The sequence below is a fragment of the Marmota flaviventris genome, chromosome 9 (genome assembly GCF_047511675.1).
Source record: "Marmota flaviventris isolate mMarFla1 chromosome 9, mMarFla1.hap1, whole genome shotgun sequence".
Taxonomy (NCBI): Eukaryota; Metazoa; Chordata; class Mammalia; order Rodentia; family Sciuridae; genus Marmota; species Marmota flaviventris.
In genome coordinates this window covers 30,956,365-30,979,731 of record NC_092506.1, presented here as the reverse complement: position 1 = coordinate 30,979,731, position 23,367 = coordinate 30,956,365, and the positions used below count along the sequence as shown (strand labels likewise).

General features: G+C 49.9%; 1 protein-coding gene across 1 annotated transcript in view; it reads right to left on the bottom strand.

The window, feature by feature from the left end:
- Positions 1–23,367, bottom strand: part of Abtb2 (ankyrin repeat and BTB domain containing 2) — a 161,931-nt gene that overhangs the window by 40,491 nt on the left and 98,073 nt on the right. The window contains exon 2 of the mRNA XM_027936622.2: positions 1,958–2,104. Coding sequence (XP_027792423.2) covers positions 1,958–2,104 — 147 coding nt within the window. The remainder of the gene's footprint in view (positions 1–1,957; positions 2,105–23,367) is intronic.

The window sequence follows — 23,367 nt, the reverse complement described above, 5'->3', positions numbered from 1 at the left end:
GCTATTTATAAGTAAATATGAGGGTCAAGTGGTGGTCAGCATAACCCCAAAGCCACAGAGGGTAGCAGAGGGATGAGGGCGGGAGCTGAATTATACAGTGCCATTTGGGTGGAGGCTTGAAAAAGTGAAGGACCCAGGTGTTTGGGTGACAATGTGGCAGGCAGAGTGGAAAGTTGGCTGGGGACAAGGAGGGCACTTGACCCAGGCTGATTGGCTGTAGTGTGGTCGTGAGAGAAGAGTGGCAGGGGAAGAAGCCAGATCATACATCAGCTCGTGGGCTATGGTGATGATTTGGGGCTTTAATGAGTGTGCTGAGAAGTCATCGGGGGAGAGGATAGATATTGAGCAGATGAGTGACATAGACCGTTGCATGTTTTAAGTGGCTTCAACTTGGGCAGAGTTGGTAGCAGCAGAGGTGGTAGAAAGGGGCAGACTAGAACTCAGGATAGTTTTAGAAGGTACAGTCAACAGAGCTTAGTCCCCGCTGGGGAGGCTTCTGAGTATCCCCCATGTGCTTGGCTTGGACTGTAATGGGTGCCAGAGCCTGATCTTGGCCTTGGCTGTCAGATGCTAGATGTAGGCTGTTGGCCACAACTGGGAAGCCTACAGCCATAAGCAGCTGAGCACGCAGAAAGCCAGACCCCTTGGGAGGCGAGCTCTGATCCCTGTCCCTGTGACTGTGGGGACAGCACTTTTCTTCTCTAACCTCAGTTCTCCCATCAGGACAAGCCTGACTGAATTGTTCTGAGGAGTAAATGAGATCAGTGGCAGAGGTTGGGCCTTGCACAGGTTAAACCCTCAATTAATATTCAGTGGCTAAAGGAACCCAAGCTGCTCTCTCATGCATGGAGGTCTAAGAGACCTCACTGTGCTCAGGCAGGAGAGCTCATCAGAACACAGACTGTGCGTGGCCCAGGATAGCTCACCGTCCAGGAGACATTTGTCAGGGTGGAGATCAAGCCTCACCCCAGAGCCCACTTCCTTTAGGGTCCCTCTAGGGCAGGGGACCCAGGCCACCAAGCACCAGCTCTGTCAGCTGTCAGGAGACAGGAAGCTGGAAGTCCTCTGTGACCTTGAACCTTCATTTCCTGTCCTGGGATGTGGCAAGAATAGAGGAAGCAGTATTGTGGAGGAACAGAAAGACTTGTCCTTCACTGTTCAGAGGCCAGAAAACAAACAAACAAACAAACAAAAAACCACAAAAAAACAAAAAACTAAAAACAAATTAAAACAAACCCTCACAAACAGGGAAGGCTGGACAGAATGAAGCTTTGTTTCCCATGCTGTGACCCTTGGGATGTGTCACCATCCTCCACTGGGTGGTCTCAACAGGGTAAGGGAGAAATAAGGAGGCAGAGTATGCAGTTTGACTTCTTAAATAAGTGGGGTAGGTAAGGAGAGGGAGAGTGCAGGATACAGCCTGGGATTCCCAACTGTGTCCCACAGAACCCCGGGGTCCTGGCAGATGCCGCAGCTGGCAGACGGGGGGCAGGAGCCATGGACCACACCCTCCTTCAGCCAGGGGGACACAACTGTTCCCTTCTGTTTACTATACTGAAGCGTTAGAAACAGTATTGGTTGTAAATTCGGAGGCTTTTAGGTCAGGCAGGTGACATGAACAAAGAAGGCCAGTTCTGTAGCAAAGCAGGGAGACTCCAGGCCACCCAACCAACTGCGGCTTAGCTCCGGGCAGGGCTGGGGAGCAGGGCTACTAGGACATCAGAGATTTCAAGAGAAACCAGAAGTCCAGATTTTATGTGTGGTTATGTCCACATGCTGACCAAGTCTTACATGTCCGTGGGCCACTAGTCTGCCACCTTAGGCCTACGAGGATCTAGCTTTCAGGGGGGCACATGGAGTTTAGAGGTAGTGGCCAGAACCAGATGGCGGACCCTTCCTTGCCCCCCCCCCTCAGACCCCTGCTCTGCAGTCCGTACAGATGCCGAGGCCAACTTACTCAGCTCCGAGATGCTGCCCACGCAGGTGGCCAGGAGAGACTGCTCCAGGGTCCGGAGCTCCAGCTGGGCATAGGCATCGGCTCGCTCATCGTGGCCCAGGGACCCTCCATTGTAGGGACTGAAGTACGCGGGGAGGGAGAGGACACCTGTGGGGAAGCAAGATGGAGAGGTCACACTCGGGAAGGCAGGAAAGCTCCTGGGGCCTCGGTCGCCATGGCGGGGCTCAGCCCCCATCCCCTTCCTCTGATGCAGAGGGGCCAGAAGGGTGCACCTCTCCCTGAGCCTTGAGGACATGGGCCTTTTTGCTGTGCCTGGTACTAAGGGGGTCAGAATGAGAAGTGGCCCACCGTGGCTGTGGCTTTAACCTGCTGGATACCAGCCTTTGATGGAGTTGCTCCAGGACCTGGCCTACGCAGGCTCCCAGGCCACTCACTGAGTATCTACCGCAGGCCTGACTGGCCCCAGGATTGTGCTCCTCAGTGTTGTGTGATGACAGAGACGGTTTTGTTTCCATGGTGCTCAGGGGTGGCTGAGTCAGAGGTGCTCTCCTGCCCACCTAGAGGCCAGTGTCACCCACGGAGGCCTCTCATTTCCCCAAGTTATCCCCTTTCTTCTTCAAGCCTACATGGGGCTGGGAGCTGCCACTGAAGAGGAACACTGCCCTCTCCACTCCAAGAAGGGGACTCATCCTAGCCCTTGGCCAAGTCCAATTAGCGTTTCTCATTAGCACTTCAACAGCCAGGGAGCAGAGCTGTCAGGATAGATCCCAGGGGGTGACAACATGCAAGTCTCTCCAACTCATTGTGTGTCTTCTTAGAAAGCACCAGAAAAAGAAGACAACTGGCCATTTGGTTTTTTGGGATTGGCTCACTTTATTTAGCATTATATTCTCCAACTCCAACTATTTACCTGCAAATGCCGTGATTTTATTCTCTTTTAATGCTGAGTAATATTCCATTGTGTATATATGCCACATTTTCTTTATCCATTCATCTACTGAAGGGCATCTAGGTTGGATCCACATTTTAGCTATTGTGAATTGTGCTGCTATAAACAATTGATGTGGCTGTGGGAAGGTGGGTAGGAAAGATGGTAGAATGAGACGGACATCATTACCCTAAGTACATGTATGAAAACACGAATGGTGTGACTCTGTGTTCAACCAGAGATGAAAAATTGCGCTCCATTTGTGTAATATGAATTGAATTGCATTCTGCTGTCATATATAATTAATTAGAATAAATAAATTTTTTTTTTTAAAAAAAGAAAGCACCTACAAAACACAATCAGCCTGTTAAAATTACATGTTGCTTCTTTAAAGCATGTGGCCACAGAGATTCCAGTTGCCATCAGAGCCTGGGATTCCCAACTTCTGGTAACTGCTGTTTCTCTCTCAGTGCTATTTTTTTGTCCCAACCTTCCACCCCATTTTTTTTTTTTTCTTAAGAAAAATACCCACAGAGATTTAGTCACCTTTGGGAAAAGCCTCCTAAAATTTCTTGAGATAACTGGACAGCCCCTGGGCTGTGGCCAAGTCTGGGTTAGAACCCCTTGTCCTGAGCCCGTGTGATGTGACCAGGATGCACTGGGTGCTGCAGCAGAGCAGGACCACGGGGCCTTGGAGTGGAAGTTCTAGGCTGGCACTTGACCAGTGGGGTGCTCTCGGGAAGGTTCCTTAGCCTCTCTATGCCTCAGGCCATCATCGAGAGCCCCAGTCCACAGTACCAGTCGTCAATTCCTGCACCAGCACATGGCTCAGAGCGAGGGCTATCCTGGTGCTATTTTATTTTATTTGGGAACACAGGCTTTATTTATCTGTCTCATTCATTCTCCATATTCAAAATCGAAGGACTGACACTGGAAGAGCATCCAAAACTCGCTCAGGTAGGCAATGGAACTAAGATTCAAATTCAGGTCGGGATGACACTAGAACATGAACACATCACCCAGGCTCCCCACTGGCTGACCCCGTCTGGTGGGTCTTGTGTGATGACAGCCCCTTCCCACCCATGGACACCCCCTACTGAGCCTTGAGTCTCTCTCTCTGGGTGCAGGGCAGCCTTCCCCTAGCCCAGGCCCCGGGGTGTCTTCCTCCACCATTCTGTAGGTTCAGTGATTGATACATATCGGCTCTTCCCCAGAGCCAGGCCTCCCTGTCCTCCTTCACGCTGAAGTGACCGAAGCCTGCCCCCATGTGCCTCTCTTCAACCCTTGTAGATGACAGCAGGCCTGCCACCGGAGCCAGCGCTGACCCTGCAAAACATGGCATCAAAGCAGTTGTTTCCCAGGGAAAGCTTTGTTTCCCTAGAGGAGGAGGAAGAGCATGTGACGAGGTCTCCCCCAACCTCCTGCCCAGGCCCTGTTCCTCAAGCAGCAATTCTCCCTGACCACTGAGTAACCAAACACATTAGGAAGAGCGGGTAAAACAAAAGAGAAGGCCATCCCAACGACAAGCTGCAACCCACAGTCGGGCCCACAGCTGCCAGAGCCCTGGCTCAGCCCGGCTCCTCCCCTCCTCTCCCTTACTCCACTATAGAAACGACGCTGGAGACATGTGGATCAAATTTACAGTGCTTAGGGCAAGGGGACAGGAAATTCAGCTGATTTGTCAAAGGATTCCCAGAGAGAAACATTATGTCAATAGATCCAGTAACAGGAGCTGGCAGCTCCATTAATACCAGTCTCCATTTTCGTAGTCCTCACCCACCCAAAGGGGCTTTCACTTAATACCATGGCAAAAGTAATTATGAACCTATCGTTAATAATAGCAATGGATAGCATCATGTTTCTGTGTGCCTTTTGCTTTTAAGAGACTCCTGACATCTAGTAACTGATTATTCTAGCGAGGGAGTCGGGCAGTGGTGGTATGGGAGGACCACAGCTGACTTTCACTGAGGGCTTGCTTATGTGCCAGGTACTGCAATAGCAGTTTGCATATGTCACCACCTTTATGCCCAGGACCGCAGGAGGTATTACCCCATCTCACAGATGGGGAAACTGAGGCAGGACAAAGTTTAGTGCCTTACAGAGGTTACCAGAAGCTGAATGGGGCTGGAAACTAATCTCTTCATTCTTGAGCTCCTGAAATGAAATGACTTCCTCCTTTGGGGCACCTTGTCCTTCTACAATTAAGCAACCCCTAGGATATTTAAGGAAAGTCTGTTTGGGCCTGAGGTTTGATGGGAAGAAATGCAAAGACAGAAAAAGGACTCCTGGAGGCCTCCCCTGAAACCACAGCGGGAAGGCCCCCCCCCCCCCCCCCCCCCCGTCTTTCCATGCAGCTTGTCTTCCCGCTCTGCTCCTGAAGAAAGCCTCCTTCGCATCAATCCTAAGTTTTTCTCGGTCCCACATAAGCTCATTGTTCATCAATTCTTATTAAACACGGAAAATATTTCCTTTACACTCTCTCATTGACTCCATGTCTTCTTTTCCCAATTCCCACAGGGGCCCGGGGGCAAGGTCATGTCTGGGAACAGGAATTTCAAAAACAAAGGAAAACCCCTAAACCAAAACAAAAACAAGAGAAAAGGCATCCCTTTTCTTTCATTCAGTAGAATCCTTACGAAAATTTATTTGTTCTAGTCATGATGGAAAAGCAGGCATGCAGGAGTGTTCCCTTCACTCCTTTATTAATTAATAAGGACCCCAAATCAATTCCTGCTACCGAGGAGACCCACCAGCAACACTGGGCTCATCACTGTGCAGATGATGAGACAGAGCACGTGACCGGGTTGTCCTCTGCCTCGTTCTTCTATAAATTCTGCATTTCTGTTGGGACAGCGCTCTACTCAACGTGCTTTTGGTAAGGTGAAGCCTCCACATCTCCCCAGCGATAAACAGGACCATAATCTTCAATTTTTCTCATTCTGGCTGCCTAACCCTTGAACCTTGGAATTCTTATCTTGCTCCTTTACTGTCTGCTCTCTGAGTGCAACAGGGCATCCACCGGGTGCCCACAAGAGACTCTGAGTCATCCCTACTAGCCGTCTCCTCCTCCCGCACCTCCAACCCACCACTGGGCCTTGCTGCTTCTGCCGCCTTAATATCTCAAAAACCTGTCCCTCATTCTGGAGCCTTCCAGGATCCCCACCGCCCTCCTGAAGAAATCCAAATACCTCTGCACAGGTAAGAATACATAACATCTTTCCTTTAGATTAAGGAAGAAAATAATTCTGCCAGTAAACTGGCACCTCCCAGGACATCGACAGGTATGAAGCCTAACACCCCAGAGCCTCGTTTCTATAGCCTGTGTTCCAAGTCTTGGTTCTGCTATGGTCCCTGGGGTTGGGGTTGAGGTGGAGATGGGGCAGGAGCCAGCCCATTTACTTTCCAGGTGATTTTCCACTAGTGCCCAGAGAAGGCGCTATTGAGTGAGGTGGGCAACCCGACTGGTCCTGGAGGCCACCATCTGGGAATCTAACCTGGATTTCTGCTTGCAGAGGTACAGCCTCCTTCCAGCAAGTGCCAAGCCAGAGCAGATGGCGGCACACTGGGTTGACAAACCAGACTTTCAGTGCAAAGGAATCGATGGGGATTTCATCTATGTATCTGCCCAGATGGGGGGTTAATTTGATGTCCGGCACTGGTCTCTAGGCACCCACTGACCCCTAGAAGCATTTCCCCCTTATCAGCTCAGAGTTGAACTTCTGAACTGTCAGCAGTGGGAACATAGTGGGAACACAGCCTATTGCTATTTCCTATGGTTTAATTTCCCTCCCAGCTATGACACCATGCTCCCATGCAGGCTTTTCAATGCAAAGACATCCTTTCTGTGCAAACTGGATGGGGGTGTAGTTCAGCTTTTCTGACCATTTGTCAAAAAGCCATCAAGGCTGGAACTTAACTGACCTCCAAACTCAGCAGCCCATTACTGACACACGACTTGTCAATGTGCCTTCTGAGAATGACCCCATGGTCTGATGCCTCGAGAATCTCTGCACAGAGCCATTGCTGTCCCTCTGCCACGACCCCCCGCCCCCAGATCTGCCAGCCCTGGCAGGGATTTCACTGGCCAAGGCAGCAAAGGCCACTGCCTGTCCCGCTTCTTTGAAATGAAAACCAGGATGCAGGGGATTACTCCTTTATGGCCCTTGTGAGGAAACGCACAAGGCAGGGCCTCTTCTGCCAGCTTTCTTAGGCGCTGGAAGCTTGGGTGGAGTTCAATTCGTAAGCTTCTGAAAATAAAAATTATACTGCCCCACTGAATGGTTTCCAAAGAGTCCACATGACCCAGATCTTTTATTTTATTTTTTAAAAGTGTTTCCACCCTCTGATCTTGGGTTTTATATATAGGACATTTAATGCCCAATTGTCGTCTATTAGTCATCCTCGAACAAAGCACTGAAAAGCCAAAGGATGGAAATCCTCCAGAGAGACACAAGCGGGCACAAGGACGGCCTCAATGAACGGTCACTCGACACTCTGAGTTCAAAGAGGCTGGGGACACGGGGTTGAATTAAGGGGACACTGCAGGAACTAAGGGGAAAAACCTTGACGTGGCGTGAAACAGGCCTGATCAGCTGCCATCATCCGCCTATCCGTGACTCATCAAGAATGATCAAGAGCTAATTCCTGGGCAAAGCTATTGCCTTGAGATGTGACCACTATGTTGTAATGCCCAAGAGTTCAAGTAGAGAGAAGATGTTAGGAGATGACCAGGGGAGGGTGTGCGTGTGCGCGTGCGGCGGGGAGGAGAGAATGCGCGCGAGTGTGTGTGTGTGTGTGTGTGTGTGTATAAGGGGTCTAAAATGAGTTGAGGAAGCACTTTTTTTAAATCATAAGTTAATGATCCATGGAGTTGGGTGCTCACAAACAGGGATGGGATCAATAAGCATCTGAACCCCTTCAAAGAAACCCAGCAGGGGCTGCTATCACAGTGCCCCCCGTGCCTCTGAGGGACACAAGCTTAGATGGGCTGGGTCACTTGATTAAGTATGCAGCTTAATGGCAGAGGTGGGATCCTGACCCAGTGTGCCACCCCAGGGGACCCCGGAATTCACACAGCACTGCCTCTCCTGAAGGGGCCAGGGTCCAGCTTGGGAAGGAAAAGCCCACCAGGCTCTCCCTAGTCACTCCGGGCCCAGGGCTGTTCCCCAACCCTCGCCCCCCCAGCTTTCCCCCTTCTCGAAGGGCAGGAAATTAAAAGCAAATAATAACCATGCTCTGGTTAACACCTCACCTGGCTAAGTTACCAGAACACCACCAGTGAAAGGTGGTCTTCCGGCAAAGTCCGGCCCGGGGCCAAGAGCTCACCATTAAGCAGTAAAATAATAACACACGTTTATGACTGCCCAGGGAGCAGGTGGCCAGGGAACCCAGGGCGAGATCAAAGGGTGATGGAGCACAACATGCTCCTGGCCAGCAACCCCCTTCCTCCTCAGAGTGGTAAAAAGCAAACCTTTCCCAATGGTGGGCTGGGATTTACCTCCCTCTGGAACGCTCCATCCCTCGAGCTGCTCGAGGAGTTGGTGGTGGGCTGCCCCTTCTCATGCAGCCAGCTCCTTCAAATCTCAGAGGAGCTCCAAGCTGGGCAAGGACTCGGAGGGGAAGAGAAGGACCACCATAAAACCAGAGGGCATCACAAGTCAGTGCAGGTGACCCTGGGAGTGCTGTCCTAGTCGCGTTATGGTGATTCATTTAATTAAGGTAAATATCAGTTCTCTCATAGACCTAGAGGGTGACTATGGGGTGCTTGTAAAAATAAACAAACTAGTAGAGATCATGGGATTGCTATCTGATTTTTTTTTTTTGAAGCAAAAACTCAATAAGATGCAGTCTGTTCCCTGCTGTTTCCCCATTTTTGCAAGAGAGTAAAATAAAGCCAGAGTAACCATGCAGATCAATTTCAGGAAATTAAACCTAAAGGTGAACTCTGGAAAAACCAGCAATCGTCACAACATTGGGCAGTGTGGGGCAGAAAACCAACATTTGAACTACTGAGGTTTTTCCAGTGGAAAAAGATCTCTATGTTATTTTGAATACTTTTAAAGAGATTCTGGGTGGCCTCGATCCAAAGGATTGATGTAACACACCAAGAACTTGAGTGACCTCGGAAGCACGAGTCTTGGAATAACCTCCCACTAAAAAAAGGAAAACCCCAGCACATGACCGTGGTCCTTTGTCACAATCTGTTCTTGACCCACAGCGGTGAGTGCACTAATTCCTGGAGGCCAAGGACAACAGTGAGCCACTTTTGTGTACGGACGATATATTTAATAGACACATACAGTGTAGCTGTACCGAAGAGTGCCTGTCTAGCATACATGAGGCCCAGGGTTCAATCCCCAGCACCACAAGAAAACAACAAAAAAGACATAGTCCCAGAGAGAACTTTCAGAACTTAAAGACAGGGCGGAACTGGACAGTTGAGAGTCAGACCCTGAAGTATCAACCCTTTCCCCAGCTGATCCTCCCAGCCGCCCAGGTGAGGCTGGTGCTCACCGCGCTGGTGTTATAATAATGCTTTCTGAATTACTACGTTTTCCAAACATTTATAAATATGATTTGTGGGTGAAATAAAAGCAGTTGTCGTGAGAGCTGAGAGGGGACAGACATGTCATCAGAGGCTGAAGAGGTGACAGAATGTTTCTTTTGAAGCAAAGCTACACCTTTTACTTCAACTAATGCACAAAACTGGTTATTTGAAGTTAAACTTTTAAATAAAGTGTTAAAACACTATTAACTAGTTACCCATACAGAGCTCAGACTGGAGGTCCTCTAATATCAAAGATGGTTACTTTTGCAAGGTAGAAGTGTACATTACTTTCCCCCCATTCATCTTCAGACTTTTTAACAAAAAACCATTATTACTATAACCATCATGAGCTCACGGAGGCAAAAAGAAAAATAAATCAAATAAAAGGAAAGCCTAGTGGTTTTTATAGAGACTTTACAAGTAAATTAATAATAAAAACAAATAGTAGATAAGGGAAAAGATTCTGCTAGACTCAGGTAGAGGCGGTTCCATGCTAATAACAGCAGGTGAGATCTGTCTAGTGTCTCACCCCAGACTCGGCCTTGCTGAGAGCCAGCCCTTTCACCTGGCCCCAGGTGGTTCTGACACAGACCTGGGTCCCCCCGTGGGACTTTCTGGGCCATGCGTTGCTGCTGTGTTTCTGTGCAAGCCTGCAGCCACAGATGGTCCGACCCTCCCGCACCACAGTGGCCTGGCCAGGTTGCACTCTGCTGAGGTCTGAGAACAGGGAGAGTCCAGCCCCACAGCCCAAATCCCTGCTGAGAAAACGGAGGCTGGCCTGCCCTGCCTGGGTGGGGAGCAGACAGGACGGGCGGGAGGGGGAGCAAGGCTGTGCCTGCCCCAGTGATTCCGGAGCTGCTAGGGAGCAGAGTGCCAGAGGGCAAGGAGGGGACAGGGTCAGGGCTCCCAGCATCAGCTCAGACATAGGGAAGAAGAGTGCTGCATACCCGGGACAGACACAAGTCACTCCTTGGGGGTTAAAAACACTGCAAATATTGCAAGGTCCAGGACAGATGGCCAAGGCATCTAACATGAGCGTGTTAGAGAGAAATATACTGCACTAGAGTCCTGCTCACAAACAACCAGCTTCAGCCCATTTGGGTTCCAATTCCAAAGGGGTCTGAACATTAGACTCCCCAGATAATGTACGAGTAGGCGTCAAGAGAGACGAGGGTTTGGAACCCAGCTCTCCTACTTACTAGCTATGCGACTCTGGACTAGTTACTTCTCCTTTCTGAGCCTCCACTTGCTCATCTGTATAATACGCCTACTGATAGCTCCTGATTTGTTAGATTGTTTAAGGATTAAAAGAAATGATGGAGGAGGATACTTGGGGAAAGACCTCACACATAAGACGCATACAGTAAATAGAAATATTTCTATGAATGGTCTCACTGTCAAGGGCCAGTGGCTTTGGGATAAAGCCACGAGATACTATATAAAAGCTATTAACACCATGGGGAGGAGGGGAGGAGCCCATGGCCTCTCTACCCTGTTTTCTTAGAGGCCGCTGCGGCTCACATTTGTACAAAATCATGCTGCACTGGCTGCAGATGGGTCATTTATTTTGCATTTGTTCACTCATTTACTCAAAGTGGTGTCCTGATTACCTGGTGTGCTAGCAGCAGCTGTGCTCTGGGGACAGGAATAAAGGGGAACAGAGGGCCTCCACCCTTGTGAAGGCAGAGCACTCAATACTGCACTCCAAGGGCCCCAAGGGAGCCAGCAAGAGGAGGAGGAGGAGGAAGGTCCCTGAGACCCGCTGTCCTGGCCTGAAGTGGGGGGGAGGGAAGGCGGGGGAGAGGCCATGGGGAGGAGAGTCAGCTTGGCAGAGCGGCTGGATGGGTCTTCCCCTTTCCTCAAAGGTCAGAGTAGCAGCTCTACGCAGCTTTGCGGACTATGCGATCTCTCAACCTCTCAACTCTGCCAGTGTCATGTGACTAGACAAACAAGTACGGCTGTGTTTCGTGAATGAAACCATGGACCCTGAAATTTGAATTTCACATTATCTTCATGTGTCATGAATATTTTTCAACCATTCAAAAATGTTAGATCCACTCTTGGCTGGGGGGCCGTAAAAAAACAGGCAGGGGGTGGGGCCCGGGGCCAGGAACCCTTAGGAGGACTCAAGAGGGACAGCCAGAGAGTGTGACAAGCTACAGGCACAAAAGCCTAGGGACTCACACTCTGCCAGAGAACCAGGAGGACCCACTGAAGGGATTTGAGTGGGTGAGCGACAGGGTCATCTGTACACTCGAGGAGGTGGTGGCCAGGGCTCAGGAGAGTACCATCCCAAGGGTCCACTGCTGGCCGGAGACACATGCCCTGCTATGGAATTCACAGCCCAAATCCCAGGGGGCCAGCCACTGCCTGCGCTCTCCCCATCCAGCCGCCCATTCCTGTCAGTGTTTGTACTGATCGCTGGTTGCTTCCACCATTCAGCAACTGTGAATGAAGCTGCTATAAACATCTGTGAGCAGGATTTTGTGTGGACATAAGTTTTCAGCTCCTTTGGGCAAATACTAAGGAGTGCAATTGCTGGACTGTGACGAACACAGTTTGTTTGGGAAGGAAATGCCAAGCTGTCCTGTTACGTGGCTGTGCCATCTGGCACCCCCAGCAACGCACGAGAGTTCCTGTTCCTCCACGTCCTCACCAGCCATGGCTGGTGTCAGAGTTCAGGATTTTGGTCAGTCCAACAGGTGCAAAGTGGTGTCTCATTGCTGTTTTAATCTGCAGTTCCCTGATGACAAATGATGACAGGCATCATTTCCTGTGCTCATTTGCTACCTGATGTCTTCTTTGGTCTGATAAGGTCTTTTGCCCATCCTAATTTAATTTTTTATTGCAGTGCTGGGATTGAACCCAGGGCCTGGAGCATGCTAGGCAAATGCCACTGAGCTACATCCCCAGCCCTGGCCCATTTGTAAACTGGGTTGTTTTCTTCCTTTTGAATTCTAACAGTTGCTTGTGGATTTTGGATAGCGGTCCTTCATCAGATGTGTCTTTTGCAAATATTTTTTCCTCATGTGTGGCTCATCTTTTCACTTTCTTGACAGAGTCTCTTTCTCACAGAGCAAAAACTTTTCATGGTAATAAAGTGCAGCTTATCAATTTTTTCATAGACTGTGCTTTTGGTGGTATCTATTTAAAGTCACCCCCAAATCCACAATCACTCGATTTTCTTGTAGGCCATTTTCTAAAAGTTTTATAGTGTTGCATTTTACATTTAGGTCTGAGACCCACTGTGAGTTCACCTAGGGGAGAGCGAAGGTCTAGGTTCCTTTACGGCATGTGAATGTTTAAGTTCCAGCACCATCTCTGGGTAAGGCTGTCTCGGCCTTGGCTCCCTTATCAAAGGTCAGCTGATGGTGTCTGTGTGGGTCTATTTCCAGGCTCTGTTCTGTTCCACTCATCTCTTTGTGCTGAAATTGCTGTGCTGTGCTATGCTCAGCATTCACCCACTTATTCAAATCTCCATCATATGCCCGTCAAGTACAGAGCTTGGTGCTGGGAATACAGAGGTGAATGAGACCTGGGTTCCTGTTCTAGGAGAGGAGAATCACGTGGGCAAATAAAACCTCCGTGACAAAGACCAGAGGGGGCAGCTGCAGTAGGACTAGAAGTATAGAAGGGGAGCCCCACAACAGGGCAAGGGAGGAAAGGCAACAAGATGTTTCAGAAAGCCCCCGCCTCCCTTTACCAAAAGACTCTAAAGGGCTTGTTCAGAGTTGAAGAGAAACAGCCACTCCCTGGTCATCCCATGGCTGAGCAAACTGCATGGTACAGAGTGTGGCAGGGGTGGAGGAGGACAGAGGAGGAAGCTCTTTTACTGAGAGGAAGTTCCTGTAGAACATTCATTCTCAGAGGGCACACCCCTCCCAGAGTTCACTGTGCCACTTCCAGGATCTTGGAGGGCACCCCGATCTTTCCCTGAAAAGATGTAAGAGAATGGCCACTGTGAAGCCCCTCTCAAGTGACCTGTCCACCACCTTCCTGGCTAACAGAATCCCAACACTGTCTAGAATGTTATGCAATATGCCAGGGGACCTGGCAGACACCTACCCAGGCTCCCTAACAGATTATCTCATTGTCCTTAACACATATCAAAGTCTTCAGGAGTTTTGGAAAGTATTTTGTATTTATTTATTTATTTTCTGATTAAACGGGATAGGTTTCCTGGATGGCAGGGCTTTTGCTTTTTTCAACTGCCTAGACTGTGATGCATTCACTGAAGAAGGTGCAGCAGCAGCCAGTGTACCTCCAGAAGGCAGGTCCTGCTGTATCACATGAAGGGGTAAGAGGGAGACCAGAGCCAACATGCTGGGGGCGGGGGTGTGTGTGAACAAAAGGTAGGAAGAAATGGGTTTCTTGATGGTCTCACCAGGCAGCTAAATCACACTGTGAACTCCCTGCCCCTGAACTTGTGAAAAGTAGGCCCCTCCTTGTCTCAGTTTGCTAGGACTATGGAAACAATACACAACAGGATAGCTTAAACAACAAAAATGTATTTTTTTTCAAAGTTCTAGGGGCTAGACCCTGGAGATGTGTCCACGTGTCAGCACGTTCCTCCTGAGGTCTTCTCCTTGGCTTGCAGATGGCCGTCTCCTCCCTGGGCTTCTCTCTGTGCTTGCCTGTGTCTTCACCTCTTATAAGGACACTAGACATTTAAGGCCTGTCCTCATGGCCTTATTTTACATTCATTGTCTCTTTAAAGGTCCCGGATCCAAATGTGGTCACATTCCCAGATACCGAAGGTTAGGGTTTCAGTATCAGATTTTCATGGGGAATAAGACGCAAACCAAAGCAATTGTGCTTTCTGTGATTTGCAGATAAAGCGACTGTCTGATATGAGAGAGTTGCTATAAACCAGTAGCTTTGTAAAACAAAACAATTTCAAACTCTGGAATCCTTTGTTCAAACAAAATCACATGAAGAGTCCCAAGGCAAAGCAGACCCCAGCCTCAGGACCGACATCTCTGAGAAGCAGGCTGAAAATGAAGGATCCAAGCTCTCTGTCTGGTCTGGCTGGAGTGCGCATGCCCTTGGCCTGCACAGAGAACAGGTGGCTCTGGCTGAGTCTTCCGAGGGCTCAGGTGGCAAAGGCAACCCCAGCAGCATTTAGCGTAGACAGAGGAGCGAAGCCGCCTGCCTCCCCAGCCTCCCCAGCCAGTTCAGTGCTGCCATGAAGTCTGCGGAACTCTACTGCTTGTGGTTTAATTTAAAAACATCAGATAGACAAGAAGGGGAAGAAAGACTACCGCAATTTTACTGCTCTGAGATGGCATGTCCTTCGGACTTCAGGCTGCGCACCAGCACGTGTAAGTTTTAAAAAGATGTCCCTGCATGCACGGGAGGACTTTCTCACCTGACACCGCACGGCTGTCCTTCTGCAGCCTCAAGTGCTGTTCCTATCATTTTCAATGGCTGCAGTGCACATCATCCTAAAGGTCCACAGCACGTACTACTGCTACTCTGGGGGAGTCAGGAGGGCCCTCTCCAGGGCGGCGGCGTGGTGGGCAGTGGTCCCCGAGTCACATCACACCCCAGGGCTCTAGCGCTGCAGGAGCATCCTCAAGTGAGGGAGGTGCCTTGCCTTCTACCTGGGGCCTGCAGACAAGGTCAACGCAGCAGGCTCCTGCGGGCAGTGTCCAGCTCTATCTTAACCTGAAAGCCAGCCCTCCCAGACAGGAGTTCCTTACCCAGCGCCTTGGGACCACAGGCTCTCCTGCCCAGAAGACTCTAAGGGTGTGAGACGAGCACTTGAGGCCTTCAGGTGCACACAGGCCTGTTCCCGAACCCAGAGGTCCCTGCCTCCCTGTGGGAAAGCCAGGACCCTCCTGCTTCCCAGGGAGGTCTCTTGCTAAGCCTCTCCCTTTCTGGGGGGAAGACAGAGCCTGGAGCCAGCTGTCCTGGGAGGGTGGGCCTTCTCTCTCTGGGGAGTACCTCCGCAGGGACGCCCTGGGCATGGAGAAGCCCCCGCCTGTCTGCAGAGCTGTGTGTGACCTGTGTACTCAACACTGCAACTTTGGGCTTTGGCCCGAAGCCCCTCGCTGTTTGTTTTACAAACTCCTACTTACAGTCTCAAATTAGGCTCATTAAAAAGCCAGCTCCCTGTGGGGCTATAAACGTCACATGGACAAGCGGAGAGTGAGTTTACGAGGCTGGTGTGTGATCTGCCCACCAACACTGCAGAGCGGGACCCAGTGGAAACAGTGAATCAGCCTGTTTCGGCAGCATCCCTCTCCGAGCTGAATCGGGGTTGGCAACCAGCCAGAGAAGAGGTGGTGGGTGTAGCCAGTGCAGGGGGCGGGGGGGGGGGGGAGGGTGGGGTGGGGGCTCGGGACAGTCTCTGCATCTTCTTTGGGTCTGAGCAGTTCAACTGAGGGGATGTCGCTCCTGGAATTCTCTCCTTTCCTGCTCCTTTGAAGCCCCCCAGCTCCACTTCCATCCCCCAGAACCATCAAGAGCTGCGTCCTGCCAGCTCTGGCTCATCCATTGAGCACACTGACCTTATCCTTCCACCTGTGTTTCCCCTGCCTGGGGGCCCCCATCCCAGCAGGGGAACTGACACCTCTGCTTACCATTTCTGCAGTGCCAGGTGCCCTGTCTCGAGGACGGCAGCAGGTCTGCAGCTCCCCAGGATCCGTCTCATTACTCGAATCATCGACCAGTCAGCATGTCTCAAATTACATGGGAGCAGAGGCAGTGTTCCTCCTGGATCTTACTGTCCATACCCCTAGTCAACTGCCCGTGGCAAAACTGAGGTACAGTCAAAATCTTTTAATCTCCTTGACTAAGTCTCAGCAGGCAATTTCTCTGGCCCAGGCAGGGCCTTAGCCCAACCCAGAACACGCACTCTGTAGAGCCACAGCTGGAAGGGACCACAGAAAGCACCCAGCCTCTGGTCCTGCTTGAGCCTGTTCAGTCATGTCCCATCTTTGATATGTTGTCCTTGTTCTCATGTCTGTCCCTCCTTACAATACCCTATGTGGCTGTGGGAGGGCACAGTACCAGTGACCAAGAACTCAGTCTCCCTAAGAGAGCTCATCTGCAGCTCCAACAGCTAGAAAAGTTCTCCATTAAAGCATTAAACACATCTGTCTTTTGGCAGTTTCCACGCCTAGGCCTGTGTCTGGGCCCTGCAAGGTTAGCGGTCTTCCTGTGGTGGGGACCTGTGTCTGCCATGGCTCCTCACATGAGATGGCTCAGCCCTGCCTAGGATCCAGCAGCCCAAGACTTCATGCACAACCGGGGGTTGTACTGTCTGGGCAAACCCCAACTGGTACAGGGAGTCAGAGGACCAAACCCTTCCTGGACACTGGAGGGCTCATGACCATGACCTCCACACTGATGGCTCCCTCTCTTTCTACCCAGAGACTCTTCTTCACAGAACTTCCCCTACTGTGCACAGGGGAGGGTTAAGAACACCAGCTCACAGGCTGGATGAACCCCGTCTTACTTGCAGGGGGGCCTTGGACAAGAACATCTTCTCTGGCTTCACTTTGCTTGTCTGTAAAATGGCAACAGCGTCTGAGCGAAGACTGACCAGGACCATGCACATGTGTGCTCAGCACAGTGGCACATAGTGGACAGAAGGTGTCGTTTGTCTCAGGGGGTCATGTGACCTCTAATGGCTTCTACACTCTGCCCCTCTCCATGGTTCTCAGGCTTGAGGTAGGCACAATCTGTACACCCATCATGGTTTTACTAGATTTCTGGCTTAGAGAGGCCAGAAACTATATTCTTTGTCATATTGCTTTCTTTTCTCTACCCCTATGCAATTCACTTAGCTCCAAAAACATGGCAGGTTGTAAGTCTGCCTGTAAGTCTGAAAAACTGTTCAGAGAGGGTGGGTTGATGTCAGCCTTAAGCTTCAGTAAAAAGATTGAGATATACTCAGTAGTAAAGCAAACTAGTGGCTTTGTCTTCAGGTGGCACTGTAAGTTAAAGGCAAAAACATGTACCCGTGACGTAATCCCTCCAACTGCATGTCTAGTGTGGAGGTGGCCAACAGCCAGGGCACAGATGTTGGAGGACAGAAAAACTGCCTGCTCCAGCGTGGACTTCAAACATACAGAAAAGAGAGGCCTGTCAGTCTGGCCTCCAACGGGGCCCTCCTCAGCCCTGGTCCTGGGCCAATAGATGGCCCTGGAGAGCAGAGCGCTGAAGTGTTGGTCTGCGAGGCCCCGCCACTGTTATGGCTGATGTCGCCATCTGCAAACAACAGCTCTGCGGCACTCATTCTAGCTCTTCTATGCCTTTCCCTTAAAAAGAAAGATGTGGGGGGAGAGAGAGGGAGAGAGGAAGATGGAAGGAGGGAAAGAGAGAGGAGGGAAGAGGGAGAGAGGGAAGAAAGGATCTGCATGAAAAATAAACACCCATGCCACGCAAGTACTTTGAACTTGGAAGCCCCGTGGCATTTTCATAACTGCAAGTTTTAGAAGAAGCCACTGTCTATTTGGCTTGTTCTGCCTCAAATAAACACTGGGAATGCAGAGGCGAGACGAGCCATCACTGCCTCCCCTCCACTCCCGGAGCCCAGCCTCTTAGAGGGGATGGCGTTCACAGAGGCTCCCTTATAGGGGGAGAAAGCAAAACCAAGACCCCCTAACACAAATGGCAACCCTGTTTCCTAAGGGAACAGCTGACACTGGGCGGAGGAGAAGGAGGAGGAGCAGCAGCAGCAATGGGCTCAGAGCAAACTGTCCCAAGGACTCTATGACCTAACAGTGTCCCCATTTACCATAAGATAACAGATGCCCCCAGCATTAAGTAACCTGCCCAAGACAGCACAGCCAGCCAGCAGCGGCCCATGCTCTCCACTCCACTATGGGGAGACAGGCCCAGCATTTATGAGTCCAAGATGGTAATTTAAAAAAAAATTGAAATATAACTCACATAGCATAACACTCACCCTTTAAAAAGGAATAGTTCAGTGGTGTTTAGTCCCTTCAGAGCTATGAAACCTTAACGGCTATTTGATTTCACAACATGCTCATCCTCCGCAAAGAAAGAGGCACCCATTTGCACTCATTTCCCATTCTCAACCCCTGAACCACCAACCCAGTTCCTATCTCTATGGGTTGGCCTATTCTGGATATTTCATATGCACGCAATCACACAAAGTGTGGCCTTTTGCATCTGGCTCCTTTTCTCTGGCATGTGTTTAAGGCGCTTCCATGTGGCAGCACGTATCTGTGCTGTGAGACTTCTTTTTGTGGCTGAATGACATTTATTGCATAGACACACCACACTTTGTCTCTTCAACTTTGATGGACATTGGGTTTGTTTCCACTTTTTTGGTTATTATAAATAGTGCTGCTTTGGACCATACAAGTTTTTGTGTGAACGTAAACTTTCACTTCTCTTGGGTGTATACTTAGGAGTGGAATTGCCCGATCATGTGGTAATTCTGTATTTCACTTTCTGAAGAACCACTAGCCTGTTTCCCACAGTGACTGCACCATTTTACATTCCCACCAGCGGTATGAGGGTTCCAACTCCTTGTTGTCCTTGCCAACACCTCTCATTCTGGCCACAGCACTCCTAGTGAAGTGGTATTCCATTATGTGATAGTTTCAGAAAATTATTTATTGTTTCCTGATCAATTGGTAATGAGTTCTGTGCTAGAACACTCTTCTTTAAAAGAAGTGTCACCACAAAGGACATGGAAAAATAAAAGCACATTTAACAAGAAATCAGTTCATGAGATTTGAGATAATTCTTAAGGATTGAGTTCTCCCGCTAGCATCCTATTCAATTATCATTAGAAGAATAATCAATGCACATTCACTACAGCAAATATGGTCAAGAGCAGGAGAGAGAATAAAAATCACTCACAATCCTATCACTTAGAGAGAAGAGTTGTGGATACATTTTTATGACTACAGTGGTTTTTGTTTCTTTTATTGTCTCAAAAAGTATTTTCTGTGCCATTATATGTCTTTGAAGGTCACTGCCACCTGTCTCAGATCTCCTAGCCCACATCATTCCTGTTCCTCCAGATGGGTTCACTCTCTTGGGAGATCACCTATGTTCAGTGCTCAGTGCCTGCACTGATCTCCCTGTCGACCGGGGAGGGGGAAGAACTCTCTGCAGCAGCCCCTGGGGAGCCTGCAGGGTGGATGGGCACACACACCTCCTGCACACTCTGCCTTTCCACCTCCCTGTGATGGGGTTTTGATGTGAGAAAGCAGAGCAGGGGAGCGGGTCCATTCCAGTTCTCATACCCATGCCACCATCCCGTGGGGATGCTAATCCATCTCATGCTAAGAGGCAGCACAGCTCTGTGAAAAATGTGAAGGTCCTATGGGGGTCTGAATGGGAGAGCCTAGAGCAGTGCCTAGAACACAGGATAGGCTCAAGAATGGTACCTGGGGCAGGTGTTAGGCAGGGAAGGCTCTGATAAGTTGCCAGAGGGATGACAATCGCCTCACCCAAATGACAACAGCCCCTCCCTAAAGCACTGGTGGCCACTGACTTGCCGGGTTATAGCACCCCTGCCCTGCGTGCAGGGGCCACAGACCTTCGTCCTGTCTGCTGGAGCTGACCTGGCAGATGACTCAGCGCCTCTTCCACTCCTTCCCCTTATATTCTTATCAGAAGATCTTAATGCAGATCTGGCAACTCTTTTCCAGCTCCTGAAATCCTCCGTGTCTGGAGAAGGGGTTTTCCCTATTCCTGCCTCCTTCCCGGCTGGCTGGGGTCAGGGCCAGGTAGGCTGTCCCCGGAGGAGGTGCTCAAAGCAGCCCGTGAGCTCACACAGAGGAGCTTCCGGTGAGATCACGCAGAGGAGCTATTTGTGGACACCTTGGCGGGGCCAGCTGATCGCTGACTCAGTGAGGCAGTGGGAAGGGAGGGGGACTCCCATCTCAAGTGGGAACCTGGTGACAGTTGAGAACCAGAACTACTAGGTTCTCTCCTCCCTGGCCTTCTGGAAAAGTCATGTGGCAATTCTTTATCTTCTGGAGAGGAGAGGCAGTAATCAGAACCTCAGAGTTGCTGGAAATGACCCCAGGCTTCCCCATCGGGAGATTCCTGCCTTACTTTCACTGATAACAAGACTGAGTACCACACCCAGGTGAGGCTCGCCAGGGAGAAACTGGGACCGGTCCACTCCTCAGAGGAGAGATGCAACTCCCTCCTGAGCCAGCTCCTGAGCCACCTCTCACAGGACTTGGGCAAGGTGCTTCATGCAGAATCTTTTTCTAATGAAGATACACAGCTATCAGGCAGTGGTAAGCCTTGGGGACATTCAGGTAACAAATTGCCTAGCACTGAGCCCGTCCCAGGTTAACATGGTAATGCTTCCTGTTCCTGCTACACTTAGAGGATCTGGGAATCCCAGTCAGTTCTGCCACAGAACAGGGCCCTTTTTGCTCCTTTGAAGCACATATACAGATTGCCGTATTTATTTGCTTACATGTTCAATGCCTGGCAACTCTCCCCACCCCGCAAAACGCAAGCAATGCCTACACAATGTTAGACATATAGTACATGCTCAATAACATCTTCTGGAAATAAATGAATGCCATCAACAACAACAATGCCAACAACAACAACCTGGGTAAGTTATTAACTTTGGACCCTAGTTTCTTCATCTGTAAAGTGGACTTGTTTTTTTTCCACCGGTTATGCACAAATCATATAAAGCACTAACCCCAATGCCTAACATACAGCAGAGTTCAATAAATAAATGGACTCTGTTATCACCTGCATCAGAAGGGAGGAGAATCCTGAACTGCTACATACCAAGTCCTTAGTGAATTAGCCTATGTTAATGAGCCGCACTGGAGCTGGGAAGAAAGAGAGGAAGATCAAAAGGAGCTGGTGGCTACGATCCCACCTTCCTAAGAGGATTTGCCTATCAGAGCTGTCCAGGATGCTGAGTGGGGGTCCCCTTGGCTTCTCAGCCACAAGCTAAGGGTCCTGCTGACACCCCTCCTAGGCGGTAGACACAAGGAATCCATCACTAATTGCCATGTTCCAGGGCTTTTCCTGACCCAGGCTAAAGGCACTAACTGGCTGCAGGAGATCAGTATTAGCTGATTGAACAGTTTTTGTGCCTCAGGTAAAGAGACAAGGCCAGGAAGTCAGAGAGGCGCCGGTCCTCCTTGAAACAGGCCTTATGGGTAGCACAGGCCTAAATAAGAGAGAGCGAAAGAGACAGAGAGAGAGAGAGAGAGAGAGAGAGAGGTTTTTTTTTTTTTTTTTAATCTGAGGGACAGAAAGTGCATGAGCAAGCTGTGGGCAGGGCAGGAATGCAGCCGGGTCCCTGAGGCCCAGGCCCAGAGGCAGGCTGACCCTGGAGAGGTGTGGGTAGAAGGTCGTCCCTGCAGGGTCTGGTGGGGACAGCTCTACATGGAAGATGTTGGGTGGGAAGTCCCTGCAGATTCTTGTTGGGAGAGGAAGATTAAAAATGGAAAAAAGAGATAGACTGGAGATAAAGGGAAAAGAAAAAAGAATCGAAATACAGTTTTTCCCTTTGAAAGAAGATGTCATGGGAATAGTCTCTTCATTGGAAATGCAAAAACAAAACAACAAAAAAAGAAAAACACATTTTGGAATAGTTGAGAAAATATGGAAATTTTCTCCTTCCTTTGCTCTTGTAAACTTAGAGAAATTACATTTGTCTTCCACCTCTGGCCTTGTGCAAAAGGCAGAACACACACAACTCAACTTTATATACTTTTTAAAGAAAAAAAAATTCTTTCTGATTTGGGCTGGTTCGTCTGATGGGTTCAGAGAGCTTAATTCTAGCTGGAGAAGGACCGCGGGGCTCCCGAGTTCCCTGATGGCAGTATTTTAAGCAGCAGATTATAGGTAGCTGACAGCCAGAGGACCCATTCTCTTTTGATGCCCTCCCTGCGTCCCTCCCCCGTTCCCTGATTTACTCCAGAGGCCTCAGGGCCCAAGGCCAGGCGGGGATCTCCAGGGGAACAGAAGTGATTGAGATGCCAACACATTGGGCCTGTCGGCCAGGCCAGGAGGGAGGCGGAGGACAGAGAGACAGAGCCGAGGAGTGGGGCAAAGGCCTCACAACAGCGGCACAGACCTCTCCCCCGTGGACCTGCGTTTTCCCAGCCCTAATCATTCTGGACAGCCTCTGCACCCCAGGGGTGCCAGAGCCATCTGGGAGCCCTCAAGTAGTCCCATCATTTTCTGAATATTTGGAGGAATTTTGAAAATTCAGTCTATTTTTCAGATATTTGGTGGAGCTGTTCGGGCAGCTATTATCTGAAGGGGAAATGATATCTTCTCCTTGGTGATTCTCAAGTTTGTGAGAGAGCTGAATGTAAGCATGCAGAGTCAAGTCATTTAAATTGCATGAGGGAAGTAAGCTGTTTGGAAGTATTTCTGGACTCATGGCCAAGAGCAGGGACTCTGGGGATAGACTGTCCACCTCTGGATCATCTTGGATGAGTTTCAGACCGTGTGTGTGTGTGTGTGTGTGTGTGTGTTTGGAGGTTTTCCCAGCTGTACAAGGGAGCCCACACCGCCATCAGGCTGCTCTGAAGATGAACTGAGCTAATGGACGCACAGTGACCTTTCAGGGCTGGCAGTTCTATAATGATGACCATGACTGTACCTTCCTTCCTGGTTCTCCTGGATGCTGTGATTTCAACTTGTTTTCCATAAATTCTTTTGCCAGATTACTATGATTACGATATGAGCATGCCTGTTGCAAAGGATAGCCTCACATTCTGACGGATCATCTGTGGCAATCTGAACTTTCCCAGTCCAGGCAGCCTGGGGCTCCAGGCTGTGCAGTAATGAAGAAGCCAGGCCATCCCTTTAGAGGCAATGGGCCATCTCCAGCTCCCTAACTTACTGCTGCTAGTGGGATAAGGATCTAAGCACAAAGTGTAAATGCCTGGAGCCCTGACGAAGTCCCCAGCCAAGGAATGAGTGCTGCGCGATCCCCCATCCTCA